Genomic DNA, 14,661 nt, shown 5'->3' with positions numbered 1-14,661 from the left:
CAATGGCAAGGAAAGCGTTTCTGAAGAAGAGAAATTTGTTAACATCGAGTATAGATTTACGTGTCAGGAAGTCGTTTCTGAAAGTATTTGTATGGAGTGTAGTCACGTATGGAACTGAAACGTGGACGATAAACAGTTTGGACAAGAAGAGAATAGAAGCTTTCGAAATGTGGCGCTACAGAAGAACGCTGAGGATTAGATGGGTAGATCACATAACTAATGAGGAGGTATTGAATAGAATTGGGGAGAAGAGAAATTTGTGGCACAACTTGACTAGAAGAAGGGATTGCTTGGTAGGACATATTCTGAGGCATCAAGGGATCACCACTTTAGCATTGGAGGGCAGCGTAGAGGGTAAAAATGGTAGAGGGAGACCAAGAGATGAATACACTAAACGGATTCAGAACGATGTAGGTTGCAGTAGGTACTGGGAAATGAAGAAGGTTGCACAGGATAGAGTAGCATGGAGAGGTGCATCAAACCAGTCTCTGGACTGAAGACCGCAACAACAACAACAACAACAACAATCGTTTCAAAGGTATTCATTCAGAAATATTAAACTCAGTTTCTTTCAAGGGGGAGGGGATGGTTGTTCTAGCCCTCTAACGGGTGTAGGGGCCCGTATAAAAAAATATGGTCTCTTATTTTGCTTTATACTGCAATATATTCAAAGCCGATCAAAATCGAAATTTATCCCTTGGGTACGTTTTCTTGCAAGTTACACACGTGTTTTCGTCTGCGGTAAGCTTTCTCTCTCTTCTTCTCTTTGTCAACGTATTCGCGCCACTTTAAAGCCCCGTTCATCTCAGTCAAGGTAAATACATTAACAGCACGAATAAGGAAGAAGTGTTCCGGTGGCGAGAACAGACTTACTCGCGGACGGAAGGAGGCGGTCCCGGCCAGAAGCTGCCCGCTGTCTGGGAAGCAATAATCGCTCGGCCGGGGACGGGCTTATGGGCTGTTAAAAGCCCCCGTTGATTACTCGCTCCATTTCAGACAAAGCCCCAAACTTATGAAACAGTCAAGTCTGCTGGTTCTGAATTGATTCCGCTGTTCTCGAAATAGCTTCGCATTCAACGATTAAAATGCAAATGCCCATTGCTGCTGATGTAGCTCAGTTTTCGCTAAGCTTTCTGGTAATCGCATGCCTTAGATCTCAATTAACGGAATGTCATGATAGTCATTGGTTTCCTTGTCCTTTACCACGTTTAATTGCATGAGTAGGCGTGAGTCATGCATACCATTTTACTACTTCATCTGTAGTATTATGCAGTTCAAACTTTCAATCTGTCGATCGTTAATTAATATTAAGAAGCAGTGAACTACACTATGTTATTTATGGAGACATATATTTTATTCTGCCTCCACTACTCAACCTTGCCCTTAACATTGCAAAGCATATGCAGCATGCTCATTAGCTCCGTAGTAAATGAATATACATCATTCTATAGACAGCACAGCTGATCAAGGTAATGTAGACAGCATGAAAGAACAAACTGTACAAGGAACTAATGTGACGGTATATTTTCTTAGCTAACACACTGATCTATCTCATCTGGCCCCAGCTCTCCCGTATTTCATTCCGAGCACTAAAAAATGAAAGCATATGATATTCTGTCGGCGTGGTTCAGTAGAAAACACAACATTTAACGTTCATGATCAGAAATAAAGGAATTGCACGAACCCCCCAAAATTTAACTCCAATCTTTAATTTAAGGGGATTTTACTTCGTATGTCTCACGTCGTACCTCATTTTTGTCAAATTACACGAACCAGCTCTTTATTTATGGTATGCACCATTAACAAACATTTCTTGCTTCACACTTCACAGTAACTTGCAGATGTAAACTTAGTATCATCCATATATTCACCTGGATTGTATTTTGGATCATTTAGAATAACATAAATAAAATCATAATCAGTTGTATATTACCGGAGCAAGTATTAATGCTAACTCTTCTGCGTAGGCATATGAGCATCAAGCGTTGTAGTTTTTGTAGGTTAGTCTGTCTTGTTTGCACAACGTATTGTGTCTTCTCTTAATATTTACTTTTCACTTAATTACAGCGGTTTTAAAAGCTTACGAGTACAAGCACAGAAATACAAACACTTGGTGGTATATGCAGTGATGGTAACAGTTCACATGAAACGGTCGTGCAGCTCCATCAAAGTGAAACGTGATAAAATATGCATAATTGATTCACATACTTTTTAACAATAGAATATTCTCTTCTTACCTTACTAAAAAACGTGTTCCTTCAGAAATTACACCTGAAAATATACAAGGAAAAGCATCGGAAAAGCCAAAAGTGTAGTAATAACTGGCCACGCCATAGTTCTAGAACACCGTACATAATTCGAAAACACTTAACAGGTACACTTTACATAGAAACAAGAAGTTTTCTGGCAGGCAGACCAGAAAAACCTAAATAGTAAAAATGTAGATTCAGCTTACTCCGGCGGGCACTGGCTCCGGCCCTAGATTCTTCTTCTTTTACTCGTGCTCGCTCTGTACAGTGGATGGTTTCTCACTTCCGGTGTGAGGTTCTGCACACTCGCATTCACTGCTTTTGTTAATGTACTGCGTTGCCCTGGAGTCTAATGGGAGCTACAACCTGCTCAAAGCGACAAGGACAACACTATTTAAAAAATACTGGAACTGTTGCCAAGATCAATCATGTCAAGTCAAGTCTCAGAATAAAACAGAAAGCTAGAAACAGACAATGTATAACCAGCTTAAGCAAAGCGAGCAGGAACCACAAGGTCAGTGGTATCGTGAAGTGACAGTTCCCTGTTTATAAATTGGCCCCAGATGGGTGTGGCGGACTCCTGTCAGACGGTGTCTACGCGCGAAGTGCTGGAGGAGGCTGTGTCCGCCAAATTGGCCAGACACCTTGTTTGACAGTAAAATGAATTTAATAGTTCACGGAAACACCTCCACCACTGAAGTGAGATCTTTGCATCAGACGTGCTTGACTGATTTACGTATGTCCAGCCCTCAAATTCATCAAACTTGTCCACGGTCAACTGGAGCCTGAATCGCGTCGTCAATTAAATCCCTCAAAACCCCGTAACGCATGATCACCACACTTCTGTAAGACCAAAAATGATTCCCATCTCAGAATTCATCACAATTTCCCAAAGAACTGAAGACTGTTCAGCTGAAAATGGAAGTACGACGCGATATTTGTAACAGGTCTGATGCCTCGGGAACCAACGTCAGGAGGTGTCTGCGGACTTTTAGTCTACTTTGACGAACCAAAACGGCTGCCTTTGATAAGATGGAACGATCTCCATTACTGTCCTACACCGGAGAAATCAGTTTTTGGCTGAAATAACGACAATGGCTTTTCCTCTCACTTTATTCATTGCATTTTGCCATCTGAAATTTACTTCTATTTCCAGTAAATGAAAATTAGGCAGTAATAGATGTTTCACTAGACAGATGTTGAAACGTGCCCTTTGGAAAATTATGAATTACTGTGCTGGTATACTTCTACGTTATTTTATTACGAAACAGCTGAGTAAAACTGAACGTACTCGGTACAGTGGGTGGTTTCTCACTTCCGGCGTGAGGATCTGCACACACACATTCACTTCTTTTGTTAATGTACTGCATTGCCCTCTTTACTTATTCTGGTCATTACTAAACTGACATACAATATTTTAGCGCAACGCAATCTGACTTTTAATAATCTCCACAAAAGAATAGCCCTGACTAACAATAACCTATACCTTTCATGAATCACTTACCTCACAAAAATCTTCGTTACTCGAACTACTGCAATACAGCGAGCGCTAATACTGCCAGCTAAATGAAGGCATTAACTACTGATAGGCATAGTTAGCAAATGAAAAATTTTGATACAGAACAAACAATGTATTTACCTTAATAATGTTCAAAAGTCATCATATATATCAATTCATGACATCCATCTTTACAAATTTCCTTTTTCTGGCAGACATACGTCCAGATCGTCCGCTTATAGTAACCTCTCAAAACTCTGGCATCTCTCTCTCCACATCGACCACTGCTGGCGGCTCACCTCCAACTGCCCAACGCTACGTGCTGTTCACATCCAACTGCCCAACACTACACAAGCGAATATTCCAACAATGAGTCCAACCAGCCACAGACTGCACACAGCACAGTCAGTGAATTTCATACAGAGCGCTACGTGGCGTTACCAACATAAAAACCTGAACAGCCCACTTACAATGTGATCGACGACCTAAGAACAAGACTGAAATTCGTGATTGCTGGCTGGTGGCTCTCCATTAATGAACTGTCCACGGGAGACTACAATTTTGAGTCCACGTCTTGGTGTCGCTACGATCCAGTAGCAAGAGCTTGTATCTATTCTTTCTACTAACTAGCGCATTCTACGTTTTTCTAATTTTTCTCTGAACTTATAGATCTCCCTTAGGTCTTGATGTAGAGTGACACGATCTCCAGCCTCATTTGTCTGCAGTATATTCGATCCACCTCAGTGTGTTGGGACCACGAAAGTCATTGCTTCACCAGAGAAGAAGGGACGAAAGTCACATGGGTGGCGTCATACTGGAAAGACGTCCAACAAGCCAACAGGCACATCATGTTGTAGAGGAAGTTGACACCATGCCATACTGCGATTCCTTGGGCCCGCTGCACTGTTAGAACACAGCTCAAATGGCTCGAGCAAGAATCATCGACACTAGATGCAAGACGTTACCCGCCCCTCATTATCTCATTTTCGAGACATCGAAACATATTTGCTACGAATGTCCTTGGAACAATGTGCACGTGACACCGTAAGTAATTCTTTGCGTCTAGCCTGCATGCTATGTCCCCTCTTCCCAGTCTTCGTGTATGCACGCCACGTCTTTTTGTACTGATTCCGCCTAGAAGTTCACAAGAGCTAAGCGTGTAGTTTGTTAGATGTAGTATAGTTATTAATGTTTTGGCGGCGCTGCAAACTCGTTTTGAATAGTAGTTGAACAAAGAACTGGAACTACATTTTATCACGCGCAGGCACCATGTTCCGAGAAACTTTCAGGCAGATTATAACTGTGTGCAGAAAATCAGCTTTAAAATGTAGTTAAATCACAGTATAGAGTACACTCGACATCAGCGTGAAAGATTCATCCTGTAAGTAAATTCATTCTTCATCTGAAGAATGCTTTGTTCTTGTAAAAATATTCCACCTCTACTGGAGGTGAGTTAACGATACTATTCTTTTGTGTTCACTAACACGACTATTACATCAGATGCTTCAATTATATAATAGCTAAATACGGTGGAATACATGCAAGTCTTTGTATATTCACGTGCACTAAGTGGGAAAACACAAGTACACATAGTTACAAAGGAAATAAACTTCATACGCTCTCACTTTGTATTGGAGTCAATTTTCAGATAACTGGGAAATGTGCTGCAATAATCATCAGAATTTTTTTCATACTGGATACGTGTTGCAACATAAAAACACTTCCGCAATGAAAGAGTAACGAAGTTCATTCTTTTAATGTGATTTTTACCCATATTACTCTTACCATCACCAGAAACAATATTTTATACGGATTGTTAGGCGCTGGAGAAAAATGGAGCATTTTAATCTTGATAATAGGTCGAAAGTCCTAGGATGCTAAGATATAGTAGGCGCACGAAGAAATTCGAACACACTTGCTGGAAAATACTTTTAAACATAATTAACATGAAATATGTCTATTCAAAACGCAGTTTGCTCATTTAAATGTGTATGTAGTCTTACTGATAACTGAAATTTATCGCTTGTTGGTACCTGCCACTTCCCTCTGCAGTGAGCTACAACTCATATGTAGAGGTCTCCTGACAAGTGCCATAGCCTTGAGAATATGCTAATTCATCCGGCTTCATATTTCTTTTTTAAGAAGAGCAATTTGTGAAGAACAATGGGTGCTGCGCTGCCAGAACGTTGGAAACCTCGAGGGAGTCGACGAAAACAGAAAAATCGCTGCAACACGCATCGTTCTTTATCAAGAGTACTTTAATCTTCGTATTTAAAAGAGGAAAGAGCCTTTACGGCATAGTAGTGTATTTCTTTGTTATTTTACTTCTCACACAAACTTAGTATACATGCTACACGGTAGTCCAAATGATTCCCCAAAGCAGATAAAATAACAGTGAGATAGCGCAAGTATTGTGTTTTTGACAAATCCACATGTCTGTGACTCCTAGTGAATAATCGGAAGTTTCGGTGGGTGTTCAGAGATATTTTCCGAGTATTTTGATATAAATAATCTAGCCTCTTGTAGTCTGGTACAGAGTAATAATATAATTATTCTGTTTGTTATCCAGTTACCTTAGTTCCTGTAAAAATACTTTCATTACAGTGAAAAAGTCAGTAACATGTCCATCACCAAAACGTAGAACACAAAACAGAGACACGCAAAAGTACTGCAAGGCGGTTTCTGTCGCTACGGAAATAGCTCAGAAGAGCGTTGCTCTTCCCTGGCACTCAGTAAATCCACACATGAGGAGAATTTCGGTCAACTCTTTATCAGTAATCCTGTCCATACTGCAGTGTATCACTGCTGCCACACAATTAATACTGTTGGAAAAAAGAAGGAGGCAGAACGGAGCAGTACAGAATGCAACATTAAGTACCGTGAGTGGCTGAAATAAGCTTGTTTACAAGCCAGACACATAGTACATATCGTCGATATTTGCAGATATTTACAGGATAATACAGGTACAAAGATAAATAGTGGGTAAGAAAATGAAAGAAATCCGATGACTGTAACTAGCTACCGGAGACCATGGGTGCCTTCTACCAAAATCCTGAAAAATGTCAGTGGAGTTCGTGCTGATCCTGTGACTGCGAGACGATAGCTAAACAATAACTTTGTTAGAGAAATTTTGTTACGGAATTCACCTTCATCACTCAATCTCAGGGAGCACAGAGCCCCTAAACGCAGAGTCTCTACTTTACGACTGGCCTAGAGGTATTCAGATGAGCATTAGCGCCTCTATGCAGCGTCAGGCTGCACAGGTCCGTGTCATGTTCCACATGTTTGTCCCCACTGCTTATATGTACTATCTTGTTCATGATCTAGATGAACTTCAGAAAGCAAGCCTAGTACATCTAACATGCAATGTTCAAGATCAGTGGCGGAGTAGCTGGTTTACCCCTTGTGTGATGGTCACTCGAAGAATCCGGTCTACCCCCACTTGTTCTCCCTTTCATGACTTTTGTGCTTTGTATCAAAGTGGAAGTTGTTAATGTAGAAACATTTTTAAAAGGTGTCATTCGATTACAGGAGCTATTACACATAAGTCAGCCTAGTAACGAGCCTATACGTTTGCGAAATATCTCGTTCTGTATTAAACCAGTATTAATAGCGTCCTTGATTCGTGGTCCTAACGACTATGTGATATTACTGGATGATGGGACTGCCGCGGCTCTGATGACACAAAGACAATTAACCCGTGTAATATGTGAGGATAATGAACTTTTATACGAAATTGTCTTCGAAGTTTTAACTCCTGTATTTGTTGTCGTAGAACCCTAGAAACAATGGTAAGTCGTTTCTTACACATCCTGCCTTATTTAAGGGTTGCAACAAAAGTCAAGCCTTGTGATAAATAAAAAGTGACTTTTCCGTGGCTTACCTAGATTAGGAAGATGGTGTCCTCAGTTATAAATAATGAAATGTAAGAAACTTGTGCAGATAAACTAATCATTTTCTAAAATAAATAATTCCTTTTAATGTCTGCGTACGTAATACAGTAGACTCCAATAAATTGTGCCATACAAAGGATGTTTAAGAATTAGTTATTCAAAACTAACCTTTAACTGTGGAAAGGGTAAATAACTTACAGAAAGGTTTGATACAGCATTGAATTCAGTATGTCTTCAAGTTTTATTCCCGCCTAACACGGTTAGTTGCTGACTTTCCCGCTAGGTGGCACGCGCGAATGCGTTATTTCAACAGTTATCACTGAGTTGTATGATGGAGCTGAGTGTGCGTAAGTGTCGTTTATGGTTTCATGAGTCTAAATCCGCTTCTACAGTTCAGAAACAATTCAGGACCAAATATCGCAAGCCACCATGTCGATTGATACCATCGTCTCAACGAAATTGGGTGCGTATCACAAAGGACGCCAGGTCAACTGTTACAAGCTTTAAGGTCCCTTCTTTTATGCCGAGTGAACTGTAACTCATACCATGAAGGCTTTCACGATCGGCTGTTTCAGCTGCCGAGAATTCTTCCGGGTTGTAAGGCCTTGGTCCATAGAACTCTTCTATCACTGACGTTTCGTCCAAAGCTACGTTGGACATCTACGGAGGTGCTCCTGGTTGTATATGGACAGTGGCACTAGAGAATCGATGAGAAATTTTTATCTTTGACTTACTATGATCGATAGTTACATTTTATCCTTGAGAAGGTTTATCTCTGCTATCACGTGAAATCCAGACCACGCCCACTTTCTACGGTATTTAGGCCGTTTCTTCGACGTTCGACTCGTCAGTCAGCTAGACTCAGCACAGCCAGGAGCACCTCCGAAGATGTCCAACGTAGCTTTGGACGAAACGTCAGGGATAGAATAGTTCCATGGACCACGGCCATACAACCCGGAGGAATTCTCGGCAGCTGTCAACAGTAACTGCCTTATCGTTCCTGGACGTGCCTGAATGTTATATAAGGCCTCAAAAATATTATTTTTCAGCAACATGTCGCGCCACCACGTCATCACCGTGAGATTGTCGTGTATCTCTGTAGGAGTGAGCTTGGATTAAACGTGGTGGAACAATATCCTGGCCATCACCTAATTTAAACCTAATGGACGTCTGTGTCTGGTGTTACATTAAAGACAGAGCGTTTATTTCTCCGCTTCCGGAAAACGTCGTGGAGCTGTGACAATAGATAATACAAGCAGTTGCCACCATATATCACGACCTGCATCATATGATTTGCCAGGAAACTAATTACGGATGGGACTTCTGTCGCGTTGCAAAAGGTAGCCACATTGAACGTTTGTAAATAAAACATGAAGATATACTGCATTCAGTGTTGTATCAAAATTTCAGTAGGTTATTTACCTTCTTCATAATTGAAGATTATTTTTGTAAAAGTTATTTATATTTTTTCTTGAATTCCAGGGTAATTTGGACATGGAAGGACAAACTGCGGACGGGAATACTCGAAATGCTAAGGAACACATTATCTAATCAAAAGTATTCGGACACCCCTGTATAATGCGAAATTGATCACTAGATGTCACGACAGGCGGACCCGCCAGTATAAAAGAAGACGGAGAGTACAGTGCTGTCAGCAGAGAAGCAGTAATAGCAGAATGGTCCGTCAGGAGCGCTCTGTGACATAGAACGTGGACTAGTCAGTGGACGTCACATGAGTGACAAATCCAGCAGGGACATTTCATCCCTCCCAAAGCTGCCCCAGTCGGCTCTTGGTCATGTGATTTTGAAGTGGAAACTCGAAGGAACAACCACACCTAAACCAAGACCAGCAAAAGCTCATATTGTGAGGGACAGGGTTCGTCAACATTGTGGAGGGTGGTTGTGAAAAATCGCATGAAATCAGCGGAAGGGAACATCTGTGCGTTCCCAAAGTGCCAGGAACAGTCCAACCAGCACAATGACGACGCGTAGTGAGTTGAAAAGAACGGGGAACGTGGGCAGGAGGGGTCAAGTCACGTCTCATTAGCCACACATTTCTGCAGTCAATGATAAGCGACACTTGAGGTGCGTAAAACGCTACGCGAGTGGATAGTGGATGACTGGAAACGAGTGATTTGATGTGATGAATCACGCTATACCGTGCGGCAGGCAGTTGGAAGGGTTAAGGGTTTGGCGAATGCCTGCACAGGACGTTAACTGCCATCATGTCAATGAAGAGGAGGTAGTGTTACGACATGAGGGTATTTTTCGTGGTTAGAATCTTCTCCCCTTATTGCGCTTAAGAATACGCTAAATGCAAAAGGACTGAACACATTTTATTGCACTGAGTAGTGCCTACAGCAGAGGAACGTTTCGGAGATGGTGGTCGTTTTGTATCAACACAACAGTATGTGATAAAGCAGCATCTCTGAGGCCACGGTTTGTGGAGAATAATATTCCTGAAATGGATTTGGCTGCCGGAAGTCCCGACCTGAGCCCAATGGAAGATCTTTGGGACATGAGGAGCAGACCCCAGCACCCGACGTCACTACCTTCTCTGGCTCCGGCTCTTGGGCAAGAATGGGCTGCCATTCCTCCACAGACATTCAGACACCTCACTGAGAGTGTTCTGACCAGAGTTCAAGCTGACCTAAAAACGAAAGGTGAACACACCCTTTATTAATGTCCACTAGTTGTTGTCTGGATACTTTTGATCAAAAACTTATATCTGACAAGAGGAGTAAAGGTGAAGACCCCCAGTTCCAGACTGACAGACCTTGAGCCAGCTACTCGGTATTATTCGAACGGAACAGACGACAAGCCGTAACTAGATCAAAGTCTCTCTTTTAATTTCATTCCAAACCGTACAATAATCTGAACGCTTATCACCATCACAGACAGGACACGTTCTCGAGAGTTCATAAAATGTCGGAGGAAAGCAATTGGCAAACCAGCACCATTAGGCAGTAGTGACAGAGTCGCGCATCGTTCCAACGCTCTGTCAGGGTGTAGAACTGAGTCTGAGTTAACCCGAATTCAGAACTTAATTGGTTGTATATCATATTAAAATGACTACCCAGGTAGAAACTTTTAGCCTTGATGCCTGTTAACTTTGTAGTCGCACGTTTTCATCAAACTACTGTAGACACATAAACAACTTTAAATTACAGTATTTAACCCTCTCCCAATTGGGACCCCTCTAGCCTATTCCCATTCCCGGTTCCGTGGGATGAAAAGAACTGGGGTCTTCGACAGGCCTGTTCTCAAATTACGGTCCCATCCTCCAGGCTTCTTTTTTACCCCTATTTGGTTGTTATAAATATTCTAACATTAAGTTTTGTCTTCTGGATATACTGAACAAGCATGAATTTCTACTATTCACACATAAATTGTAAAACTGTTCTTGACGCGAAAGCTGATTGGAACACTGCAGTGCTTTACCAGGTGAAGCCTTATCGGAGGGGGTATTCCTTTGCCTTCATGTGACTTTCGGTCTGACATACCCAGCCATTTACATTGTACCTATATTTTGTTGAGTGACTGAAAGGCCATGCTAGCTAATTTGTTATGCAGAATAAAAACTTTTTATCTTACTGTTTTCATCCTTTTTTTTTTTTTTTTTTTTTTTTTTTTTTTTTTTTTTTTTTGTCCACTGGTATAATTCTACGGTTTCATCTTCTGGCATTTAGCCAAGTAATCGGTGTCACATAGCACCGCAAGTATATCCGGTTAATGTAATTCAGCAGTCCCTTTGATATGGTTAAGACACGGCTGCTCCAGTCGTAGAGTGGCATATTAACCATTCCCAGAGGACACCGCATTACATTAATCGGATATACTTGGTGTAGTATATTACATCGACTACTTGGCAAAGTGCCCGAAGATGAAGCCATCTACCCTCGAAATCGATGGCAGACAAAAACAATAAACACAGCCGAGAAGAGCGATAATAGTAATAAAATATTTGACACCTGGCGTTCTTAATGCCCAGACTGCGACTTGGCGTATTTTACAGTACCAAACTATTCCCAGAGGTGACTAATAGATAAGTGACAGAAACAATTATAGGACCGAAGTAGAACTGATTCATAGAGATCTGAACTCACAATCTGACAATCACTTAACCACCGAGTCGCATTGTTGATTCGCATGATGTCATAAAAACACCCAATTGTCACACAGTTTTATGGTGAGACAAACGTTCATCGAAGCTTATACTCGGAAAAAGAATAAAAACATATCATTTCAGAAATGATGGATGTGTCATAATTAATAGAGACATCTGAACGGGTGAAAGTATTCGATAACAGGAGCAAAAACGTTCTAGTAAACATGGACGCCAGACGAGCCGTTTGCGATATAACCGCGAATGTGTGTTTATGAGCCGAAACTGACTGCAGCATGGAATTCTATCCTAATGAGTAAGAATGTGTTTTAGGAGTGAGCTTTTACGTTATGTACATGCCTAATTACACTCAAATTTGAGATAAAGCAACATGCCGTTCATGTCATTATATCAGCAATCGTTTTCAGTGAATGAGTTGTGTGTAGGTGATCATCTCATTGCGCCACACATTCATGCAAGAATACTTAATGGACGAAGGTACCTTCGGTTTCTGCAGCAGGATCTTCGCCTGATGGAGTCCCAGTACTTTTTACTGTTAATGTACGACTCCTAACGAGCCAATACGGTCCAGAATGGATAAGCCGATCGGGTCCTGTAAGATCACTTGATCTCAGGCTTCTGCAGGTTTCCTTCTGCAATAATCTCCCGAGGAGAGCACGGCAAGTGCCATGCGCCAATTTCCCAGGAACTTCGCTCAATGGAAGAAGGGTCAAAATAAACGAACAACGTCTCGTCTTATCCGTAGATACTCGATCGCTTCTGAAAAAACCACGGTCAAAGTTTTCGAAGTATTTTTGAGGTACTTTATGTATCTTGCGCTGCATGATAGCCTCAAGTGAAATCGTATTACAGCGGTCAGAGTCGAGGCCTTTTTTATTTAGCGCCCCGTGTTCGAAACCCGATTAGTACTTTTGTTTTTCATTTATATACTCATATATGTAGAAGATTACTACACGAATGTTATCCAGTGTATATTGATATAACGTTGTCATTCTTCTACTTATTGTGTGTCAGATGAATTAATTGAAAAGCAAAGAGAGAAAATTATTTGAAATTGTTTTCGGTGAAGTTCGTGTAATGTGTCTTGATTCAAAATCAATTGTGAGCGTCAGTTTTCGGAAAATTAGTCCGTTATGCATGATTAGCCACGAAATTATTGCCACCGTGCGGGATCTTCAGTAATGTTAACGAAGTTTCTTTCCTGATTGAGGTTCATACGGAGAAACGTGACTGTGGCAAATGTCCCTTCGCGCGATGCTCGTGGGGTGTTCGCATTATACATGTATCGAATGTTTGTGCGGTCGGTATCATCCAAGGGAATGCACACAAATCTTCCTTAAGAATGAACATATGAATAAATATAATAATTAATATATGAAGTGAAATAAGAATGATATGACAGAATATGAAAATTTAACGATCGTAACCCCTCCACATACCACACTCACATATATTAAAAATAAATGTATGACACTGTGAAATCCAGCTGTAATTTTGTAATTAATATAACGCCCTCGTACTCCTTAATTTGACAAGAAATGTCCTTGTAGGAAGCTTCTATGGACACGGATAGATAAATGAAAATTATACAAATAAAATAAAATAAATAAAAAACATTAACCGCGTTTCGAACACGTGGCGCAAAATTAAAAAAACCGCGACGCTAACCACTAATCCACCAGTACATCTGAGGCTACTGCTCGTTAAAAGGCACATACGGTACCTCGAAAATATCTCGAAAACTGACCGTCGTTTTTACAGAAACAGTCGAGTAATTACGTACAAGCCGAAACATGTGTTCGCTATTTTGACTCCTCTTCTACTGAGTGAAGTTCCTGGGAGATAGGGTGAAGTATAAGTTTGAAGAGCTGCAGCAACAAACTGCACAGTCTTGTCAATGTTTACGAGACCATCTGAGAGTGTGTAACAGTAGAGATGAGTGCAGTATTGTGTCCAAATTCCATGACATGTGGAACACCTTCTTTAACAGGTACAGACTGTAACTTTAATTTGCCTAAGTATTTCGTTCTGAGCTAGCCTATGGTTGATTCTGAGCTCAATTAGATGAGGAATAAAGTGCCAAAGTTAATATTTCAGACAAATTCGTAATAACGAGCACAGACCTTCATACTGAAGATCAGTGGTGGCTCGTACTCATAAGTTTTGCCGTTTTCTCGCAAATCGCACGTCTTAGAGCCTTGTTTCATGGAACGTCTTTGCTGTTATAAACTTGTTATCGTGTACTTTTAGCCGTGTCGGTTTTCGCTGTCTCTTGCGAGACGCCGTCAACATCTGTTTGTGACGAGAGTGGGAGGTTTAAGACAGGAGCTGGCCAGAGTAGGGAAGTAGCGGCGACTCCCTCGAGGTGGCCGCCGGCGCCGCCCTCGCCGCCCCCGCCGCCACAACCGGCGCCCGCCTGTACGCGCCGGACTGCCCGCAGGAAACTACTCGCGGCTGGCGTGCGAGATCCAGTTCGTGCGCTCCATGGGCTACTACCTCATCCAGATCTACATCCCGTCGGGGCTGATCGTCATCATCTCGTGGGTGAGCTTCTGGCTCAACCGCAACGCGACGCCGGCGCGCGTGGCGCTGGGCGTCACCACCGTGCTCACCATGACGACGCTCATGTCGTCCACCAACGCGGCGCTGCCCAAGATCTCCTACGTCAAGTCCATCGACGTCTACCTGGGCACCTGCTTCGTCATGGTCTTCGCGTCGCTTCTCGGCAAGTTAGCACGCGCGCTGCTCTAGGCTAGAGTGCTGCATTTGCTCTAAACATCCTCTGAAAGGTTGCCTTGTCACGCGGCAAGTGGATGAGCGCACGAACATGGTCCTAGTTGAACTACCGCACAAGTTGTTGGTTACACAGTTTGGTATAAACCTTCGTCACGCTGA

General features: G+C 41.9%; 1 protein-coding gene across 5 annotated transcripts in view; it reads left to right on the top strand.

The window, feature by feature from the left end:
* LOC126188873 (gamma-aminobutyric acid receptor subunit beta) overlaps positions 1 to 14,661 on the top strand; it is a 621,229-nt gene that overhangs the window by 503,227 nt on the left and 103,341 nt on the right. For all 5 annotated transcript variants that reach the window (XM_049930533.1, XM_049930535.1, XM_049930536.1 and 2 more), the window contains exon 7: positions 14,207 to 14,491. In XM_049930533.1, the coding sequence (XP_049786490.1) occupies positions 14,207 to 14,491 (285 nt within the window). The remainder of the gene's footprint in view (positions 1 to 14,206; positions 14,492 to 14,661) is intronic.

The sequence above is a fragment of the Schistocerca cancellata genome, chromosome 5 (genome assembly GCF_023864275.1).
Source record: "Schistocerca cancellata isolate TAMUIC-IGC-003103 chromosome 5, iqSchCanc2.1, whole genome shotgun sequence".
NCBI classification, from domain to species: domain Eukaryota; kingdom Metazoa; phylum Arthropoda; class Insecta; order Orthoptera; family Acrididae; genus Schistocerca; species Schistocerca cancellata.
The sequence above is the reverse complement of the archived record's forward strand: the minus strand, read 5'-3'. Positions and strand labels throughout refer to the sequence as shown.